The 20,366-nt window shown below is 40.2% G+C and overlaps 1 protein-coding gene across 3 annotated transcripts in view; it reads left to right on the top strand.

The window, feature by feature from the left end:
- The window catches only part of KLHL2 (kelch like family member 2), a 171,388-nt gene that overhangs the window by 131,650 nt on the left and 19,372 nt on the right, over positions 1–20,366 (top strand). For all 3 annotated transcript variants that reach the window (XM_027513526.1, XM_027513527.1, XM_027513528.1), the window contains 3 exons: positions 6,863–6,972; positions 14,883–14,999; positions 16,202–16,351. In XM_027513526.1, the coding sequence (XP_027369327.1) occupies positions 6,863–6,972; positions 14,883–14,999; positions 16,202–16,351 (377 nt within the window). The remainder of the gene's footprint in view (positions 1–6,862; positions 6,973–14,882; positions 15,000–16,201; positions 16,352–20,366) is intronic.

Raw genomic sequence — 20,366 nt, 5'->3', positions numbered from 1 at the left:
CACTCTTCACTATGACCAGACTGTCTTGGGTACTACTGATGAAGAGTACATGATGAATTCAGAGCCCAAACTTGACTTTGGATAGGTTACTAGTGCCCTTGCTTCAAAATTTATTAATGAATAGTTATTTATTTTTAAAAAGTCACCTGGTTTATTTTTTAGCAAGTCCATTGTTTTGATTGGTGAGGCAGAGGCTAGAGTAACCCGTGCAGTCATGATTTGGAAAAGTAATATATTTGTTACTATTAGGGATTTTTTCCCATGGTGGCTCAGACTGTAAAGCGTCTGCCTGCAATGTGGGAGACCCAGGTTTGATTCCTGGGTCGGGAAGATCCCCAGAGAAGCAAATGGCAATCCACTCCAGCACTCTTGCCTGGAAAATCCCATGGACGGAGGAGCCTGATAGACTACAATCCATGGGGTCACAAAGAGTTGGACACGACTGAGCAACTTCACTTTCACTTTCATTAGGGATTTTTTCCCATGTGAAAAGTATGTAGAGGTAACCTCTTTCTTTGATTCAGATTTTAAAATTATAAAAGGAACTTAGTGTAAAATCACTGCAGACCTGTATTTGGAAGTGAAATATTTTATGATTAGGAAGTAAAGAGGCTTATATTCACTTGTCTTTTATTCAGTAGCTGTTAACACATTTATCTTTGAACTTCAAATTTGTTATCACAAGCATTTGAAAGTTTATATGAGTTTATATGCTATTTGCCAGATTTTCGCTAAAATGAATTTATTTGGGAACTTTAAATACAAAGGATCTCTCTGTGCTTTTTTTTTTCTTTGAAACACAGATCCAACCACTGAAAAAAGGTTTTCCTCATTTCTTTAAAAAGAAAGTATAAAAACTTCTGAAGTAATTTTTTTGTGTCAATTTCTTTTGAGATCATGAAAATTAGGATTTTATTTTAGGTGTAGAAATGATCTTTGTAATTAATCATGATAGTTTATTAAAATCTTTAACCCTATTAAATATTTCATGCTAGGTGTTGAAGTACTGTTGTGAAGTAATATGCTATAAAGACTAGGTATCTCTTCAAATTGGGTATTTAAGTTTAATCTTTAGTTTGTAGTCTTTCACATACCAATTTTACTTTCTTCCATTGACTTTTGATTTATTACAGATTCAGTTACAAAGTATTCATTTCTGTTTTTCTTTATTAGTGCACTCTTTTTTCGGTAAAATTTGTTAGAGCAGTTGTAGGTTTATAGACAGAGAGGGGCAGAGCAGAGTTCTTCCTGTGTGCTCTCTCTTCTTACAGCCTCTGCTATTTTCAACATTTTACATTAGTGTGGTGTATTTGTTATAGATTCTGAGCCAGTATTGATACATTATTATTAACTGAAGACCATAGTATTTATTATAGTTTGCTCTTTGTGTTGTATATTCTGTGAGTTTTGACAATGTATAATGACATGTATCCACCATTATCCTCAAAGGCACAGGTTCTTTTCTCAGCCCTGTCTAGTCTACTGATAAGCTCATCAAGGACATTCTTCATTTTTCTTATAGTGTTTTTGTTTTCTAGCATTTCTTTTTGATTTTTTTCTTAGACATTTCCATCTCTCTGTTTACATTACACATCTATTCTTTCATGCTGTCTACTTTATCCAGTAGAGCCCTGAGCATATTTATCATGATAGTGAAAGTTAAAGTGTTAGTCACTCAGTCGTGTCCAACTCTTGAGACTACATGGACTGTAGCTCACCAGGCTCCTCTGTCCATGGAATTGTCCAGGCAAGAATACTAGAGTAGGTTGCCATTTCCTTCTCCAGGTGATCTTCCCAACCCAGGGATTGAACCCAGGTCTCTTGAATTACAGGCAGACTCTTTACCATCTGAGCCACCAGGGAAACCCTGAATTTATCATAGTTGTTAAATTGTGTTTTAAGTTCCCAGTTTGATAAATGCAGCATCCCTGCCATATCTGGTTCCGATGCTTGGTCTGTCTCTTCAAGTTGTGTCTTTTGCCTTTTGAAATGCCTCATAATTCTTCTCTTGATAGCCATTTGTGACGTACCCAGTGAACTGCTATAAACAGGCCTTTAGAGATCTGGCAGTGAGATGTGGGGAAAGAACCCTTCTATATATGACTAGAAGGGTTTGTTAGTGAGCTTTTGGCTCTGGACTGAGCTTCACAAGTGTTTCTCTGGTTTCTTTCTCCCTCCTAGGTGGAACTGGTTGGGCAGAGTGGGCTGGAGTTGGGTGTTTCTCTAACTTCAGTCAGTTAGGCTCTGGTTAACTGGATTCTCCTGAGGGCAGATGTTGTTAATGTAACAGATCAGAATGAGCACAGGCCTTAGCAGGCAGCCATTGCTGTTGTCATTATTCCCCACCCTGTTACTAGGCAACAGGTCTTACTCAGCCATTGGTTGGTGCCACCTCACTGCCCCCTCCCCACCCCAAGCAACCAACTGTCCTGCCCAGCTATTGGTCAGCAGCACAGTGGGCCCTGCCCACAAGGAACTGTCAATGAGGGACCATTAGGGAAGCGATTCAGCCAGGTTCAGTGGTGTGGTGGTCGTCAGGTGGAGAGTGAGGTAAGAGACAGATTCAGGCCTTCTCCTGGAGGCCCTCTAGCTTACCCAGCCTTGGGCCAACGGGTGAGCAGGTGGGCCCAGGGAGCAACCTGGACACTCTATCCTGCAGGGCTCCAGAGCCCTCACTCAGCCCCTCCACGCCGAGGCCCAGGCCTTGAGGCAGCAGTGAACCCGTCTGTGACCTAATAGCAGTGTCCGTTTGTCTGGGTCACAGTCTGTGAGACCTGGTCTCCCCTACTTGGGCAGCCTGAGGACACTGAGGGCCAGATTGGTTGGATACCCGGCTCCCTCAGGGGTGACAGGTGGGCAGTGTGTGGGGAACCTGGCCCTGAGGAGCTGTAGCTGAGCTCTGCCTCCTCTTAGCCATGATTGTGACCTCGGAGGGTGAAAGTTGTGCTTTGGGACTTTGCTATCGTCAGGACAGAGTAACATTATTCTGTTAACAATAAACAAATAACATTCGTTTGGTAGACATTTACAGGAAAATTGTTACCAGACAATGACCTGACCTCAAGAGCAAAGGATCTGACACCAAGAAGTTTGCAACAACTAACTACCCATCCCTCAGTTTTTGCTTTTAAAGGGGCTTGCTAAAAGCTTTCAGTAACTTTGTGGTTCTTAGGGTGTGAGCCACCCATCTCCCTGTATGAATCTGTAAAAAACCTTTCTTTGTTCCAAACTCTTAATGTTTTAGTATTGATAGGTGTCTCTGTGCATCAGACACACAGACTTAGCGATTCGGTAACATTAAGAACACAATACATTGGGTATTTCAAAATCGTTTCATTTCTCCTCTCCCTACAGAAGCTACAGGTGGTTCTTGTCTCATATTTACTGTGGAAACGTTTGAGCTTCTGGAGGAAATCTCCCGGTATTGTAGACTCCCCCTGTGACTGGGTCCCCATGGTGTTTTTAATGCTTAAATTTCCACACTGAGATTTTCCTACACTTGCACCAGTTCCCATACGGTTTCCACTTGTGAGTCTCTGCTCCAATCAACTGCACTTCCCTGTATTCTCCTTTTAATGTCTTCAGTCTTGGGGACATGGTTTGCCCTGTGTTTTCTACAAGGGAAGCCAACTATTCATTTTTATGGTATGTTAAAACATGTACTTGAATCTTCTTTAAAAAAACCTTTGAAATAAATTGCTAGTAGCATACAATTAATTGTAAAGACCTAGAAAATACCTACAATTCCTGGCAGATTTTTACTTTAGAACATAGGTATCACAATACAGTAGGAGCTGAATTATCGGATCTTTACCATTTACCATGCGCATGTGTGCATGCTCAGTTGTTATCTGACTCTTTGCGATCCCTTTGACTGTATATAGCCCAGCCAGGCTCCTCTGTCCATGGAATTTTCCAGGCAAGAATACTGGAGTGGGTTGCCATTTCTTTTATAGATGCTTATTTATAAGCTATTAAGGTATTTAATTCTCACAGCATTCTTTCTTATGTAAAGTATTTTTATTATCCCCATTTTACAGTTGAGGAAGCCAAGACTTAAAGAAATTACAAAACATGCCCAGGGTTTTACAAGCTAGCACATGGCAGAGCTGGGATTTGAAAACCACATTTCCTTGTGAGTTCACACTTTAAAATGAGAGCTGGGTGTGGAGGAAAGGATACTTTGTAAATGATTATTTATTTATTTACTTTTAAGTTTTTAAGTTACTGGTTGTGCTAATAGTCCTCTCTTCCCCTTTGGAGGAATGAGTATATTTGTGAAATCAAAGAAAGGTGTTTTTTTGTTTGGGTTTTGTTTTTTTTTTTTTTTTTTTTTTTGGTTTTTTAAGAACTGTTAATCTCACTGGTTTCTGGAATGGAGATGAGGATATAAAATAGTATATAACTTGATCCCCAAATAAGTTGCTTACATAGTATTCAGAGCTATCTATGAAAGTAAAAGTGTTCAGTTCACTTCAGTTAAGTCGCTCAGTCGTGTCCGACTCTTTGCGACCCCATGAATCGCAGCACGCCAGGCCTCCCTGTCCATCACCAACGCCCGGACTTCACTCAGACTCATGTCCATCGAGTCAGTGATGCCATCCAGCCATCTCATCCTCTGTCGTCCCCTTCTCCTCCTGCCCCCAATCCCTCCCAGCATCAGAGTCTTTTCCAGTGAGTCAACTCTTCACATGAGGTGGCCAAAGTACTGGAGTTTCAGCTTTAGCATCATTCCTTCCAAAGAAATCCCAGGGCTGATCTCCTTCAGAATGGACTGGTTGGATCTCCTTGCAGTCCAAAGGACAGTCACTCCATTTTATCTGACTCTTTCAACCCCATAGACTATAGCCCGCCAGGCTCCTCTGTCCATGGGGTTCTCCAGGCAAGAATACTGCAATGGGATTCCATGCTCTCCTCCAGGGGATCTTCCCAACCCTGGGATCTAACCTGGGTCCCTTGCATTGCAGTCAGACTCTTTACCATCTGAGTCACCAGGATAGCCCAGAGCTATCTATATCATAAACTAATTCTGTTTTTTTAAATAATGGTCTTATATTCAGACTGATCAGCTTTTAAGATGTGTTTGTTTAGTCTTTAGTTTTTAAATAAAACAGCTTCCTCTCCTTACATCATTATGTTCTAAAGCCCTCTGATATTTTACATAATACATTCAAATGTGTAATACATCATGCTGTTCATCTGATTTTACAAAAGGTTTTACATATTTCAATACTGATAGTCTTATTAACACATAAGGAATAGATGTTTAACTCTAAAATACTCCCTAGTGGCAACAGGACTGGAAAAGATCAGTTTTCATTCCAATCCCAAAGAAAGGCAATGCCAAAGAATGCTCAAACTACTGCACAATTGCACTCATCTCACACGCTAGTAAAGTAATGCTCAAAATTTTCCAAGCCAGGCTTCAGCAATATGTGAACCATGAACTTGCAGATGTTCAAGCTGGTTTTAGAAAAGGCAGAGGAACCAGAGATCAAATTGCCAACATCCACTGGATCATGGAAAAAGCAAGAGAGTTCCAGAAAAACGTCTATTTCTGCTTTCTTGATTATGCCAAAGCCTTTGACTGTGTGTATCACAATAAACTGTGGAAAATTCTGAAATAGATGGGAATACCAGACCACCTGGCCTGCCTCTTGAGAAACCTATATGCAGGTCAGGAAGCAACAGTTAGAACTGGACATGGAACAACAGACTGGTTCCAAATAGGAAAAGGAGTACATCAAGGCTGTATATTGTCACCCTGCTTATTTAACTTCTATGCAGAGTACATCATGAGAAACGCTGGGCTGGAAGAAACACAATCTGGAATCAAGATTGCCGGGAGAAATATCAATAACCTCAGATATGCAGATGACATCACCCTTATGGGAGAAAGTGAAGAGGAACTAAAAAGCCTCTTGATGAAAGTGAAAGAGGAGAGTCAATACGTTGGCTTAAAGCTCAACATGCAGAAAACAAAGATCATGACATCTGGTCCCATCACTTCATGAGAAATAGATGGGGAAACAGTAGAAACAGTGTCAGACTTTGTTTTCTGGGGTTCCAAAATCACTGCAGATGGTGACTGCAGCCATGAAATTAAAAGACGCTTACTCCTTGGAAGGAAAGTTATGACCAAGCTAGATAGCATATTCAAAAGCAGAGACATTACTTTGCCAACAAAGGTTCGTCTAGTCAAGGCTATGGTTTTTCCAGTGGTCATGTATGGATGTGAGAATTGGACTGTGAAGAAGGCTGAGTGCCGAAGAATTGATGCTTTTAAACTATGATGTTGGAGAAGACTCTTGCCGAGTCCCTTGGACTGCAAGGAGATCCAACAAGTCCATTCTGAAGGCGATCAGCCCTGGGATTTCTTTGGAAGGAATGATGCTAAAGCTGAAACTCCAGTACTTTGGCCACTTCATGCTAAGTGTTGACTTATTGGAAAAGACTCTGATGCTGGGAGGGATTGGGGCAGGAGGAGAAGGGGACGACAGAGGATGAGATGGCTGGATGGCATCACTGACTCGATGGACATGAGTCTGGGTGAACTCCAGGAGTTGGTGATGGACAGGGAGGCCTGGCGTGCTGCGATTCATGGGGTAGCAAAGAGTCGGACACAACTGAGCAACTGAACTGAACTGAATAAAATAAAAATAGTCCATCTGAGTGTACAGTCAGACAGCGTTCTTGCCCGGGCTGCCACTAAGTTTGTTTGAGTTGTTACTAATTACTAGTTCTCACTTATGAAATGCACTTGGTTTTCTCATTCATAGGTTAGATTAAGAAAAACCTCTTCTTCTCTAAGTAGTTTGAAACTATGATAATAGAATCAATTCTCTTTGTAACCTCCAAACAGAGCAACATTTTGCAGATGTCGTGCTCAGTGAAGAATTTCTCAACCTTGGCATTGAACAAGTGTGCAGCTTAATCTCAAGTGACAAACTTACCATTTCTTCAGAAGAGAAGGTATGTGTATTTTTCTTTTTCTGGTGTACAGTGATACAGTATTTTTCCTTTTTCCTTTTTTTGCTTTGTTTTGTGACAGCCAGTTATCTTTGATCAGAAGTTGAGAAACTCAGTTAGTTGACTTGTTGGTTGTGTAAATGACTGTCTTCTTATTCCATAGGAGCTTACCTAACTGTTTAGACACTGAAGTTTTGTACTGGACCCCACAGTAAGAGCTTGCACACATTAAACTATCTGAAACAAAGGACATTTTGGGAACTGGATTTCTTCTCACAGCTTAGATAGATACCTGGAATAATTGTGATCTAAAACATAATATTCTCGAAGCAAACTGAATTCATCATCTTGTGAGTTGGAAGACACCCAGGTGGCAAAGTTTAACTGGTTCCACACTGAGCTTCTTCCCTTAGACTGGGCCCTGCAGCTTACAGAGTATTCTCCCTGCGTTTTCTCCCCCCTCCCCTTGTAGAGCCATCTACAGTTCCTTTGTCTGGCTGTATAGCCTGTCTCTCCAAATTGGAAGTCGCCTCTGTCAGCCACCTGCACCTTTCATATCTGTGGAGAGAGAAGCTTCTCAGTGGCTTTTATTCTTTGGATAGGGTTTATACCTTGTGCAAATCAGGGCACGGAAGTTTATGCACAGGCTGTGTTTGGATGAAGTAAAACTTTAGTTTTTCTTTTATATGCTTTGTTGTATAAACTTTAGTTCTCTTCCTCAAGGATATTCATCCTGCTTGGGGGCAAGACACATTTCTCATAATAGTTACCAAATGAAAAAATACATGAATGTCGTGAAATGTATAATCTTTTAACATCCCAGAAATATAGAGGAAGACACTGCTATTCATGTTTAATAGATGTGTGTTGAGTTTCTACTGTGTACCAGATATTGCTATGGAATTCTGGATATAAGAAGATTGACAACATAAAATTCTTTAGTTATGACCAGCAGAACAACCAGTGAGGTAATACATGATCACAGAATGCTGTATAAGATCCAATAGGAGCAGGTAATCATTCCTTGGATAAAGATTGGCATTTAGCATGACTCCAGTGTATGATCTGAGTTTTTTTAAAGTGAGTATGAGTTTTCCAGGGAAATAGGATGGGTGGGAGTGAAAAGGGAAGCCCAGGTAGAGGGAAAAGAATATGCAAATATAAAGAGATGTGAAAGATTGATTGCATTTGGTTGGTTTAGTAAGATTAGAGTTTATAGTGTATCTTTATAGTTTATACTGTAGTGTCTATACCAGAGAAGGCAATGGCACCCCACTCCAGTACTCTTGCCTGGAAAATCCCATGGACGGAGGAGCCTGGTAGGCTGCAGTCCATGGGGTTGCGAAGAGTCGGACACGACTGAGCGACTTCACTTTCACTTTTCACTTTCATGCATTGGAGAAGGAAATGGCAACCCGCTCCAGTGTTCTTGCCTGGAGAATCCCAGGAATGGGGGAGCCTGGTGAGCTGCCATCTCTGGGGTCACACAGGGTCAGACACGACTGGAGCGACTTAGCAGCAGCATAGTGCACATGCACTATGGAGTTTGTGTGTGTAGGCACAGAGTTTGTGTGTGTGTGTGGGCAGAGTGTGTGTGTGTGGGCACAGAGAGTGTGCATGTGTAGGCACAGAGTGGTGTGTGTGGGTATAGACACAGAGAATGTGTGTGTGTGTGTGTGTGTGTGTGTGTGTGTGTAGGCACAGATTGTGTGCGTGTATGTGTGTAGGCACAGTGTATGTGTGTGTAGGCACGGAATGTGTGTGTGTGTGTGTAGACACAGAGAGTGTGTGTGTGTAGGCACGGAATGTGTGTGTGTAGGCACAGAGAGTGTGTGTGTGTGTAGGCACGGAGAGAGTGTGTGTGTGTAGGCACAGAGTGTGTGTGTGTAGGCACGGAGTGTGTGTGTGTGTGTGTGTGCAGGCACGGAGTGTGAGTGTGTGTAGGCACAGTGACTAGAGACAAGATGGGAGATGACATAAAATACTTCCTGAGCCTTGTTAAAGAAAATTGACTTTATCTTGGTGATAAAGAGCATCTGAAGAGTTCTTAGCAGTAGGAGAATGCCATAATACCTACTCTGTAGATATGTCATTGGAGAAGGCGATGGCAACGCACTCCAGTACTCTTGCCTGGAAAATCCCATGGGCAGAGGAGCCTGGTAGGCTGTGCTCCATGGGGTCGCGAAGAGTCAGACACGACTGAGTGACTTCACTTTCACTTTTCACTTTCATGCATTGGAGAAGGAAATGGCAACCCACTCCAGTGTTCTTGCCTGGAGAATCCCAGGGAGAGGGGAGCCTGGTGGGCTGCCGTCTATGGGGTCGCACAGAGTCGGACACGACTGAAGCGACTTAGCGGCAAACATGTCATGGATACTATGCTGGTTTTCTACTACTATATAACAACCTCACCGACCATTTTCTTAGGCTCACAATCTGCGAACAGAATTCATCCAGGGCACATGGGGACAGTTTGTCTCTGCTCTACAGGGCCTGGGGCTTCAGCTGGGTTGTCTTGACAGGTGGCATGGTTCTAACTGGAGCCACATTCCTGAGGCTTCAGTCCCTTTGCACATGGCATCTTATGTGTCTGGAACACCCAGGATAGTTTCTTCACTCACTTGTATGGCTCTTGGGCCGATTGTTGGCTGGTATTGTTCTACCCACTTATTCTTTGTAACTGGCTTGGATCTCTCATGGCATCTCACCACCAGTAATCAGACTTCTTACATGACATCTGGCTTCCCCTCAAAGGAGCATTTCAAGACACCAGAACAAATATGACTCCATAATACTGCCTCCACAACCTTCCCTGTTGGTTTCTCGGGGCCAACTTAGATTCCTGTGTGTGAGGTTACTATATAAGGTACGGATACTAGAGAAATGGTTTTACTAGGGACCATTTTTAGAGACTAACTCTAAAATGGTGATATACATAATAGATCAGAAGTTGGGTGAGGATCAGATGGGAGGATGCTGAAGTTACCAGTGTGCAGTAAGATCTGTTTGGTGTAGGGTGGCAGAAAGAGAGGTGGAGAAGAGAGAACAGAACCAAGAAATAGCAGATAAAATTGGCAAGACCCTCTTAATCTCTAGCATCTGGCACATAAAGGTACTTGTGGACTGAATGAATTGAAGAAGCATGTTAATTATAGTGTAGATTATTTTTAGTGTCTTGCTCTATACTTGCAGTACAATAACCTAATTTTTGCTCTCCAGTTATTCATTTACATATCATCAAACATTTTCTATAACCCTTTAAAGATTATTGGGTTATATTCTCATCAATCTGGAAGGAAATTATGTGGTTAAATATCATCTTCTTAATAGCTCATTAACTTTTTCATAGGTATATGTTTAATGTCATTATTTAGATTTTTAAAATTTTAAATATCACATTTAATACATTCTACTATTATGATGAAAGAAAGTTAATCTGTTCTGCAGATTATTTAGAAGTATGTGGTCCAGCATTTTGCAAACCCAGAGGAAAACCAAAAATGCTAAGAGTAGATGATTGTTATTACAGGTATCACTTTGCTTTATTATTTTGGGTGCTTTATTCAAAAGGGACTTTAGATTTTAATCTAGTAGAAGCAAGTTCAGTTTGGAAAGGTTGTCAACAATGAATTAGGTCATATATCTTCAAATTATCACCTCTGTTACTGAAGTTCAAGAAGATTAGATAATGTACTTGGTGAGTTCAGTTCAGTTGCTCAGTCATGTCCAACTCTTCGCGACCCCATTAATTGCAGCACACCAGGCCTCCCTGTCCATCACCAAATCCCGGAGTTCACCCAGACTCACATCCATCGAATCAGTGATGCCATCCAGCCATCTCATCCTCTGTCGTCCCCTTCTCCTCCTGCCCCCAATCCCTCCCAGCATCATAGTCTTTTCCAATGAATCCTCTTCGCATGAGGTGGCCAAAGTACTGGAGTTTCAACTTCAGCATCATTCCTTCCAAAGAAATCCCAGGGCTGATCTCCTTCAGAATGGACTGGTTGGATCTCTTTGCAGTCCAAGGGACTCGCAAGAGTCTTCTCCAACACCACAGTTCAAAAGCATCAATTCTTCGGCGCTCAGCTTTCTTCACAGTCCAACTCTCACATCCATACATGACCACAGGAAAAACCATAGCCCTGACTAGATGGACCTTGGTTGGCAAAGTAATGTCTCTGCTTTTGAATATGCTATCTAGCTTGGTCATAACTTTCCTTCCAAGGAGTAAGCGTCTTTTAATTCCATGGCTGCAGTCACCATCTGCAGTGATTTTGGAGCCCAGAAAAATAAAGTCTGACACTGTTTCCACTGTTTCCCCATCTATTTCCCATGAAATGATGGGACCAGATGCCATGATCTTCGTTTTCTGAATGTTGAGCTTTGAGCCAACTTTTTCACTCTCCACTTTACTTTCATCAAGAGGCTCTTTAGTTCCTCTTCACTTTCTCCCATAAGGGTGGTGTCATCTGCATATCTGAGGTTATTGATATTTCTCCTGGCAATCTTGATTCCAGATTGTGTTTCTTCCAGCCCAGCGTTTCTCATGATGTACTCTGCATAGAAGTGAAATAAGCAGGGTGACAGTATACAGCCTTGATGTATTCCTTTGCCTATTTGGAACCAGTGTGTTGTTCAATGTCCAGTTCTAACCGTTGCTTCCTGACCTGCATACAAATTTCTCAAGAGGCAGATCAGGTGGTCTGGCATTCCCATCTCTTTCAGAATTTTCCACAGTTTCTTGTGATCTACACAGTCAAAGGCTTTGGCAGAGTCAATAAAGCAGAAATAGATGTTTTTCTTGAACTCTCTTTTTTCCATGATCCAGCGGATGTTGGCAATTTGATCTCTGGTTCCTCTGCCTTTTCTAAAACCAGCTTGAACATCTGGAAGTTCACGGTTCACATATTGCTGAAGCTTGGCTTGGAGAATTTTGAGCATTACTTTACTAGCGTGTGAGATGAGTGCAATTGTGCAGTAGTTTGAGCATTCTTTGGCATTGCCTTTCTTTGGGATTGGAATGAAAACTGACCTTTTCCAGTCCTGTGGCCACTGCTGAGTTTTCCAAATTTGCTGGCATATTGAGTGTAACACTTTCACAGCATCATCTTTTAGGATTTGAAATAGCTCAACTGGAATTCCATCACCTCCACTAGCTTTGTTCATAGTGATGCTTTCTAAGGCCCACTTGACTTCACATTCCAGGATGTCTGGCTCTAGGTCAGTGATCACACCATCGTGATTATCTGGGTTGTGAAGATCTTTTTTGTATAGTTCTTCTGTGTATTCTTGGCATCTCTTCTTAATATCTTCTGCTTCTGTTAGGTCCATACCATTTCTGTCCTTTATCGAGCCCATCTTTGCACAAAATGTTCCCTTGGTATCTCTAATTTTCTTGAAGAGATCTCTAGTCTCTCCCATTCTTTTGTTTTTTTCCTTTCCTTTTTTGTTGTTTTCCTCTATTTCTTTGCATTGATTGGTGAAGAAGGCTTTCTTATCTCGTCTTGCTATTCTTTGGAACTCTGCATTCAGATGCTTAAATCTTTCCTTTGCTCCTTTGCTTTTCACTTCTCTTCTTTTCATAGCTATTTGTAAGGCCTCCCCAGGCAGCCATTTTGCTTTTTTGCATTTCTTTTCCATGGCGATGGTCTTGATCCCTGTCTCCTGTACGATGTCACGAACCTCATTCCATAGTTCATCAGGCACTCTATCTACCCAGCAAAAAGTACTAACTAAATATGTAAAAGTACTAAGCATAGTTATTAAAGTACATACTTAATTAAAAGTAGATCTATCATATGATCCAGCTGTCCCACTTCTGAGTATATATCCAAAGGAAATGAAAACAGTCTTGGAATATCTACATTCCCCTTTGCCTGTAGCATTTTTGACTATAACCAAGATTTGGAAACAACCTGAATGTCCATCAGTGGTGAAAGGTTGTTGTTGAATCATGCAAGACGCCGGGATTCTTGGCCACTGGAGGAGAAGAATTCAATCTGGGGCCAGAGACGAGGCTTGATTGCTCAGAGCTTTTGTGTAATAAAGTTTTTTATTAAAGTATAAAGGAGATAGGGAAAGCTTCTGACATAGGCATCACAAGGGGGCAGAAAGAGTACCCCCCAGCTAGTCTTCAGTTGGATGTTATATAGTCACTAGCAGTCTGTTAATGAAAGAAAGGAATGTCTTAAAACTCAGCATGGCACCAGGCCCCTCACCCATAAGATGTATTTTGGGATAATCTTGGCACCAAATGTTTCATCCTGGGCCATAAAATGATTAATTTGAATCTTGAAGAAGGGCAGATCACCATACAAATAGTTTCATTTATATAGATTAGGGAAACAACATCTGAGTATAACATACTGGTTTGTCAAGTAAGTTCTGAGCCAACAGGCGGAACCAACTTGAAGACAGAGTTTGGGGGTAAATGCATAGTACATTAGCATGCTGCTGCTGCTGCTGCTGCTGCTGCATCACTTCAGTCATGTCCGATTCTGTGTGACCCCATAGACGTCAGCCCACCAGGCTCTCCTGCCCCTGGGATTCTCCAGGCAAGAACAGTGGAGTGGGTTGCCATTTCCTTCTCCAATGCATAAAAGTGAAAATGTGAAAGTGAAGTCACTCAGTCGTGTCCGACTCTTCGAGACCCCATGGACTGCAGCCTACCAGGCTCCTCCATCCATGGGATTTTCCAGGCAAGAGTACTGGAGTGGGGTGCCATTGCCATAGCTTAAGACAAACATTTCCATAAGTAAAAGGCATTGGCTATTTCTAGGTTTGAGAATAGTTAACTTCAGGTGAAACCAGGTATCATTATGGCAACACAGTATTTTAAGAGAAACCTCCTTTTAAATTTGTATAGAGAAGGAAAAAATATTGATAGTTTGTTTCCTCCTGCCGCTTAAGAGAGATAAAAATGTCTGACACTTGCAGGCTATTTCCTTAGTTTGGAGACCCCTGGCCTTCCTGCCTTTTACCCTCTCAGTGGCTGCATGGATAGAGTGGTGCTAGAGTGAAAAAGCTGGCTTAAAACTCAGCGTTCATAAAACTAAAATCATGGCAACCATTCCCATCATTTCATGGGAAATAGATGGGGAAGAAGTGAAAACAGGGACATTTCATTTTCTTGGGCTCCAAAATCACTGCAGACAGTGACTGCAACCATGAAATTAAAAGATGCTTGCTTCTTGGAAGGAAAGCTATGATAAACCTAGACAGCATATTAAAAAGCAGAGACATTATTTTGTTAACAAAGGTCCATCTAGTCAAGGCTATGGTTTTTCCAGTAGTCATGTATGGATGTGAGAGTTGGACCATAGAAAAGCTGAGCACTGAGGAAATGATACTTTCTAATTGTGGTGTTGGGGAAGACTTGAGAGTCCCTTGGAGAGCAAGGAGATCAAACCATTCTATCCTAAAGGAAATCAACCCTGAATATTCATTGGAAAGACTGATGCTGAAGCACCAGTATTTTGGCCATCCACCTGATATGAAGCACCAGCTCACTGGGAATGATCCTGATACTGGGAAAGATTGCAGGCAGGAGAAGAAGGGGATGACAGAGAATGAGATGGTTGGATGGCATCACTGACTCAATGGACATGAGTTTGAGCAAAGTTTAACAGGTTCCACACTGAGCCTCTTCCTCTAGACTGGCCCCTGCAGCTTACACTTGGGGAGACGGCGAAGGACAGTGAGGCCTGGCGTGCTGCAGTCCATGGGGTCACAAGAGTTGGGCACAACTGAGTAACTGAACAGCAAAAGCATAGTCATGATTTGAAAAACTTCAACCATTGATAAAACCTGGATGTCTTAGCAAGAGTGTTATATAAAATGTAATCTCCTTATATTTTATTCAGACACCTTGGTACATAACTCATTACTTTTCTTTCCTTCATATTCTCTGCAAGGTATTTGAAGCAGTAATAGCTTGGGTGAATCATGACAAGGATGTAAGGCAAGAATTTATGGCTCGGCTGATGGAACATGTACGGTTACCTTTGCTTCCTCGGGAATATTTAGTTCAGGTAAAAGTATTTGCATAACACATAAGTATGCACTAGCACCATGTCCCTGGGGCAACAGTGTGTAGATTCTTGTTACACAGTGGCAACCGGGCATAGGGCAGTAAATATACCTGATGTCCTTGGCAACTGCTACCTCTTGGGCTACTTCCTGGTCTTAAAGTTTGCTTCTCCCCAGTATCTGGTTTGCATAAGCAAGTACTGGGGCTTGTGGAAGCATTGTCTGTGGTGATGTGAGTACATGCAGAAACCACATCTGTAGTTCTGTGTCATTTCTGCATCTCTTTTGCCTTCCTTCTAATAGCCTCCTCTAATTAGTGAATGGAATGGAATAGAATGGAATTCTAAGCTGAAGAAAACCAGGTTATTTGAAACAAATAGCAATAAATGGATCTTTAGTAGTCTCTGAAAAATTTTAAATTTACTGTTTTATTATTAGCATTCCTTTATACTAGGGTCATTTCAACATTTTAATTTATAATTAAAGCCATCCAGTGAAACTTTTTTTTTAATTATTTGTTTTTAACTGGAGGATAATTGCTTTACAGTGTTGTGTTAGTTTCTGCCGTTTATCAATATGAAGAAACATTTCTTTATTAGCATTAGATCTGAACATTTTAGAATTGTTTGAAGCTTGTTTACTTGTTGTCATATGTGTAATCACTGGTACTCTGCCTTTAAGAAAACGAACAGAAAAAAAAAAGAAAACAAGAAACCTATCCTGCACTTGAGGATAGGGATAGGAGGGACAAGATTTATTTGTGGTATAGGTACATTGTTATAAAGTATTTTGAATCCCTTTACTGGATTTTTTTTTTCAAGTTTTAAAAGGTTGTCTTTATAATATTAGGTCCCCTGCTTGAAGGACTCATTATCTCAATTTTCTAATTTTTCTTACTGTTTGGCCTAAACTATTTCTTAATTTGGCTTAAAGATAACAAATAGATGAACATAGTACTACTAAAGATTATTCTATAACTGACATTGAAGTATATGATTTTCATTGCAGTTCTTCTTTATTATTTATATATTTTTCTCTGTAGACCAGATAGTCAAGCATTTTTTTAGTGATATTTATAAACTTGCCTCTGAAACTTTTAGATTGAATCAGAAGATAGTTATTCTTTTTTCTTATTCTTGTTTCTTTGTCATTTTATCATGAATTAGCTATCCCCTCATAGGGTGAGTCTGATTTCTTCTTTCAGAGGGTTGAGGAAGAAGCACTGGTGAAGAATAGCAGTGCTTGCAAAGATTACCTCATTGAAGCTATGAAGTACCATCTGCTACCTACAGAGCAGCGTATATTAATGAAGAGCATCCGGACCCGATTGAGGACACCCATGAACCTTCCCAAAGTAGGATCTGCTGTTCTTATCTGTTACTATCTCATCTGAAAGGCCCATAATGAGGCTCTTAATTTATTTTACTCATCTGAATTTCCATGTATCCAGGAATTCATTGTAGTATATGTAATTCAACTTCTTTTTTGATTTTGTCTGTGGAGGGTGGGTGTTGTTTGACTCATTTAATCTTTACAAACCACATGATACTGCTCTTCTGGAACAGAGGCCACTGGTATTTATCCCTTCTGAGTTTCTTCAGCTCTAGTTAACAGCAGAGAAGATAATCAGAGTATGTAGATCTAAAGATTTCTTTGTAAGCTACATATTTGGGTGATAAGTGAAAACTGAGTAGTTTCACAGAATTGCTTACAACTAAGGATGCTAGCTTGTTCCTTTTGTTGCCTCCTATTGTCTGTTGTGTACAAATAGTACACAGTTTGATGGTTCACTCACACATCATACATAGCCATTTCAGTGTAGATTTCCCAGATGTCTTCCCAGATCTCCAGTGTTCCTAAATTTCCTATGTGAAAGTTTGTATTCTACCTTTATCTTTTTAGTTGAAGCCATTCATTTCTTACTGATTAAATTTTCTTTACAAATAACCCCTCATTTCTGTCTTTCTGTTTGCAGTTTCTTCTGCTCTGTGTGCATCTTTATAGTACTAGGAGGCCAGCACTTTAAGCACCATTTTGTGTATGGTTGATCAAAATGATCCATACATAATATAATACTTTTATTTATGTATTGATTTCTAGCTCTCGTGTGTTTGGGGGCAATGATGGATTAAGAAATTATAATTAATCTGTTGTCTACTGTTTTCTTACGTCATCTTTAGTTGTTTTTATATTTCCATTAAATTATATCTTTTATATTCTTTCACTTTAATACTTTTATTTAGTATTTTTTCAAAGTTTTTTTTTTTTTTGAGCCTACATTTTAACTGCTTCAAATTCATATTAGTAGTGTTTTTCTGTTTTGCCCAGTGTTAAGAGTTCTCAATTTAGAATTGATTATATTTTACCAGTGCTACTCCCTCCTTTTTTCTAAATTATTAGTAAATATTTTAATTTAAAATGGACTTCAGTACTCTTCCTGGTGATTCCTCATTAGAAATACCCACTTAGCAATATAGTCCATTTATAGTCCATTTATAGTGTCAGTCCATATTATTGTGTTTATTATCTAAACCAAAACAAGTAATTTGGCAAATAGCATCTGATGAGATCTAGGATCATATAGATTCAAATTTAGCATGATTTTTTTTTTAATGTCCCTCTGTGTGTTACTCATCATTTTCATAGGCTCCTAGAAATTTGAATGCTTTTCTCAAAATATTCTAAAGTTTTAGTGAAAATTATTGTCACTTAAAAGATATTTACAAGGCACTCACTTCCTACCCTATTTTGAAAATTGGTATTTGCCGTTTTTAAATTTTCTGATCTCTCCTCAGTTCTCCAAGATTTTTCAAAAATAATTGTAAGTGGCTCAGTAAGTACATTAGCTAGTTCCCTTAATACCTTAGTATGCATGCCATCTGGGTCTGCTGATTTTATAAGTGTTTACATTTTCCAAATACCTTTTACCTCCTTTTATAAGAAGTCATCTCTATTAAGTCTTCATTACTTCATATCTGTCCATATTGTTTGGTGTCAGTTTTTGTTCTTACCAAAAAATACAGATTTATAAAAGCCATCTATAGCCTTAGCCCATTTGAATTATTATTTCTTTTATGCTGGTCTTTGTAACTTCCTTCTAAAAGGTTTGTCTTATCTTTAATACTTTTTAAACATTTCATATTTTTAAAAGGTCTCTTCTTAACCTGTATATTCCCTTAGCTGGCATCTTTAGCTTTGCTGTCTTTAGCTATGCCTTAACCTTTAGAGTGAAAACTAATTCTCTTCTAATTTTTGTAATAAGCATGCTACTTTTAAAAACATTCTAAAGAGTTCTTGGTGAAATCCTGTCAATTATTTTCTCTTTTGTGATCATCTGTTCAGTTGACACTGTCTCTGGGCTCTTCTCTGCCAATGGGTTTGGATGGCCCTCCCAACTGTATTAAACTTTGGATTTCTCAGTTCTTTAGCTTTGATTTCATGGTGGGTATGCCAATCCATGAAGGTTCTCTTCTGCTCTCTCAGGGTGACTGGAGAGTAGGGCGGCAGACCTGACAGGTAGCAGGGAGATATACTGCTGTTAGTTTTGTATTTGCATAGTCTATCCTGAAAGTTTATTTATCTGCACATAGTTTTGAAAAGTGCTTCTACTGGATGCTTTTACAATAGCACTGTTTGTCATTTTAGAGGGTCTATATTCAAGATTAATTCTAACTAGATAGTTAAGAATGAGGCAACATGATTAACAGTAATGACGCACTTTATTATAATCACAATAAGACACATCAGACAAAATGTGGTAGCAGTCCTGGAATAACAGATAATATTTCTACTATGACAGTGACTTATTAGTCTCTGATTCTGTGGACTCATACTTATTTGCATAAGATAAATCTTTTTATAACTCAGACATTAGTTTTGTATCTTCAGTAAACTATCTTGGGGTTGTGTAAGGCACTCATGGATTTGGACAGTATAATGAAAAACTGTGTATGTTTTGCTACTATATGTTATTGTTTAGTTCAGTCTCTCAGTTGTGTCTGATTCTTTGTTACTCCATGGACTGCAGCACGCCAGGCCTCCCTGTCCATCACCAACTCCCGGAGTTTACTCAAGCTCATGTCCATTGAGTCGGTGATGACATCTAACCATCTCATCCTCTGTCGTCCCCTTCTCCTCCCGCCTTCAATTTTTCACAGCATCAGGGTCTTTTCAGATGAGTCAGTTCTTCGCATCAGGTGGCCAAAGTATTGGAGTTTCAGCTTCAGCATCAGTCCTTCCAGTGAATATTCAGGACTGCTTTCCTTTAGGATGGACTGGTTGGATCGCTGTGCAGTCCAAGGGACTCTCAAGAGTTTTCTCCAACACCACATTTCAAAAACATCAATTCTTTGGTGCTCAGGTTTCTTTATAGTCCAACTCTCACATCCATATATGACCACTGGAAAAACCATAGCCTTGACGAGACGGACCTTTGTTGGCAAAGTCTCTGCTTCTTAATATGCTGTCGAGGTTGGTCATAACTTTTCTTCCAAGGAGCAAGCGTCTTTTAATTTCATGGCTGTGGTCAGTATCTGCATTGATTTTGGAGCCCCCCAAAATAAGTCTGTCACTGTTTCCACTGTTTGTCAGTAGTTGTGTTGTGTGGGCTTAGTTGCTTCTTAGCGTATGGGACTTTAGTTCCCTGACCAGGGATCAAACCCACATCCCCTGGATTGCAATGAAGATTCTTAACCACTGGACGACAAGGCTTAACAATAACCACTGGACCACCAGGGTTAACTATAACACCACATGTTATTGTTAGCTTCTTTTTTTATTTGGAATCTGTATTTTTGTAAATGCTATCATGTTATTTCTATTTTTCCTTATTTTACCCAGGATATCTAAATTTGATATTTCAGGAGGCAATTTAAACTAAACTAATATTTAATAGGTGAAGAAAATGAAAGAACAAAGTTTAATTGATCTACATTTCAGAATGCTCACTTGATTTTGTATAACTAACTCCCTACTTCTTACCTTCCTTAAATATGTCATATTTAACTTTTCCATACACATGTCTTCATAGTTTTCAATTCCTTTATATTAGCATAATAAGTCGGAGAAGGCAATGGCACCCCACTCCAGTACTCTTGCCTGGAAAATCCTATGGACGGAGGAGCCTGGTAGGCTGCAGTCCATGGGGTCGCTGAGGGTCGGACACGACTGAGCGACTTCACTTTCACTTTTCACTTTCATGCATTGGAGAAGGAAATGGCAACCCACTCCACTGTTCTTGCCTGGAGAATCTCAGGGACGGGGGAGCCTGATGGGCTGCCATCTATGGGGTCGCACAGAGTCGGACATGACTGAAGTGACTTAGCAGCAGCAGCATAAGTATGGTGTTTCTCATGTGAAACCAGCTGTCT

Source organism: Bos indicus x Bos taurus, chromosome 17 (genome assembly GCF_003369695.1).
Source record: "Bos indicus x Bos taurus breed Angus x Brahman F1 hybrid chromosome 17, Bos_hybrid_MaternalHap_v2.0, whole genome shotgun sequence".
Taxonomy (NCBI): domain Eukaryota; kingdom Metazoa; phylum Chordata; class Mammalia; order Artiodactyla; family Bovidae; genus Bos; species Bos indicus x Bos taurus.
Note: the sequence above shows the minus strand (reverse complement) of the source record. Positions and strands in the feature narration are given on the sequence as shown.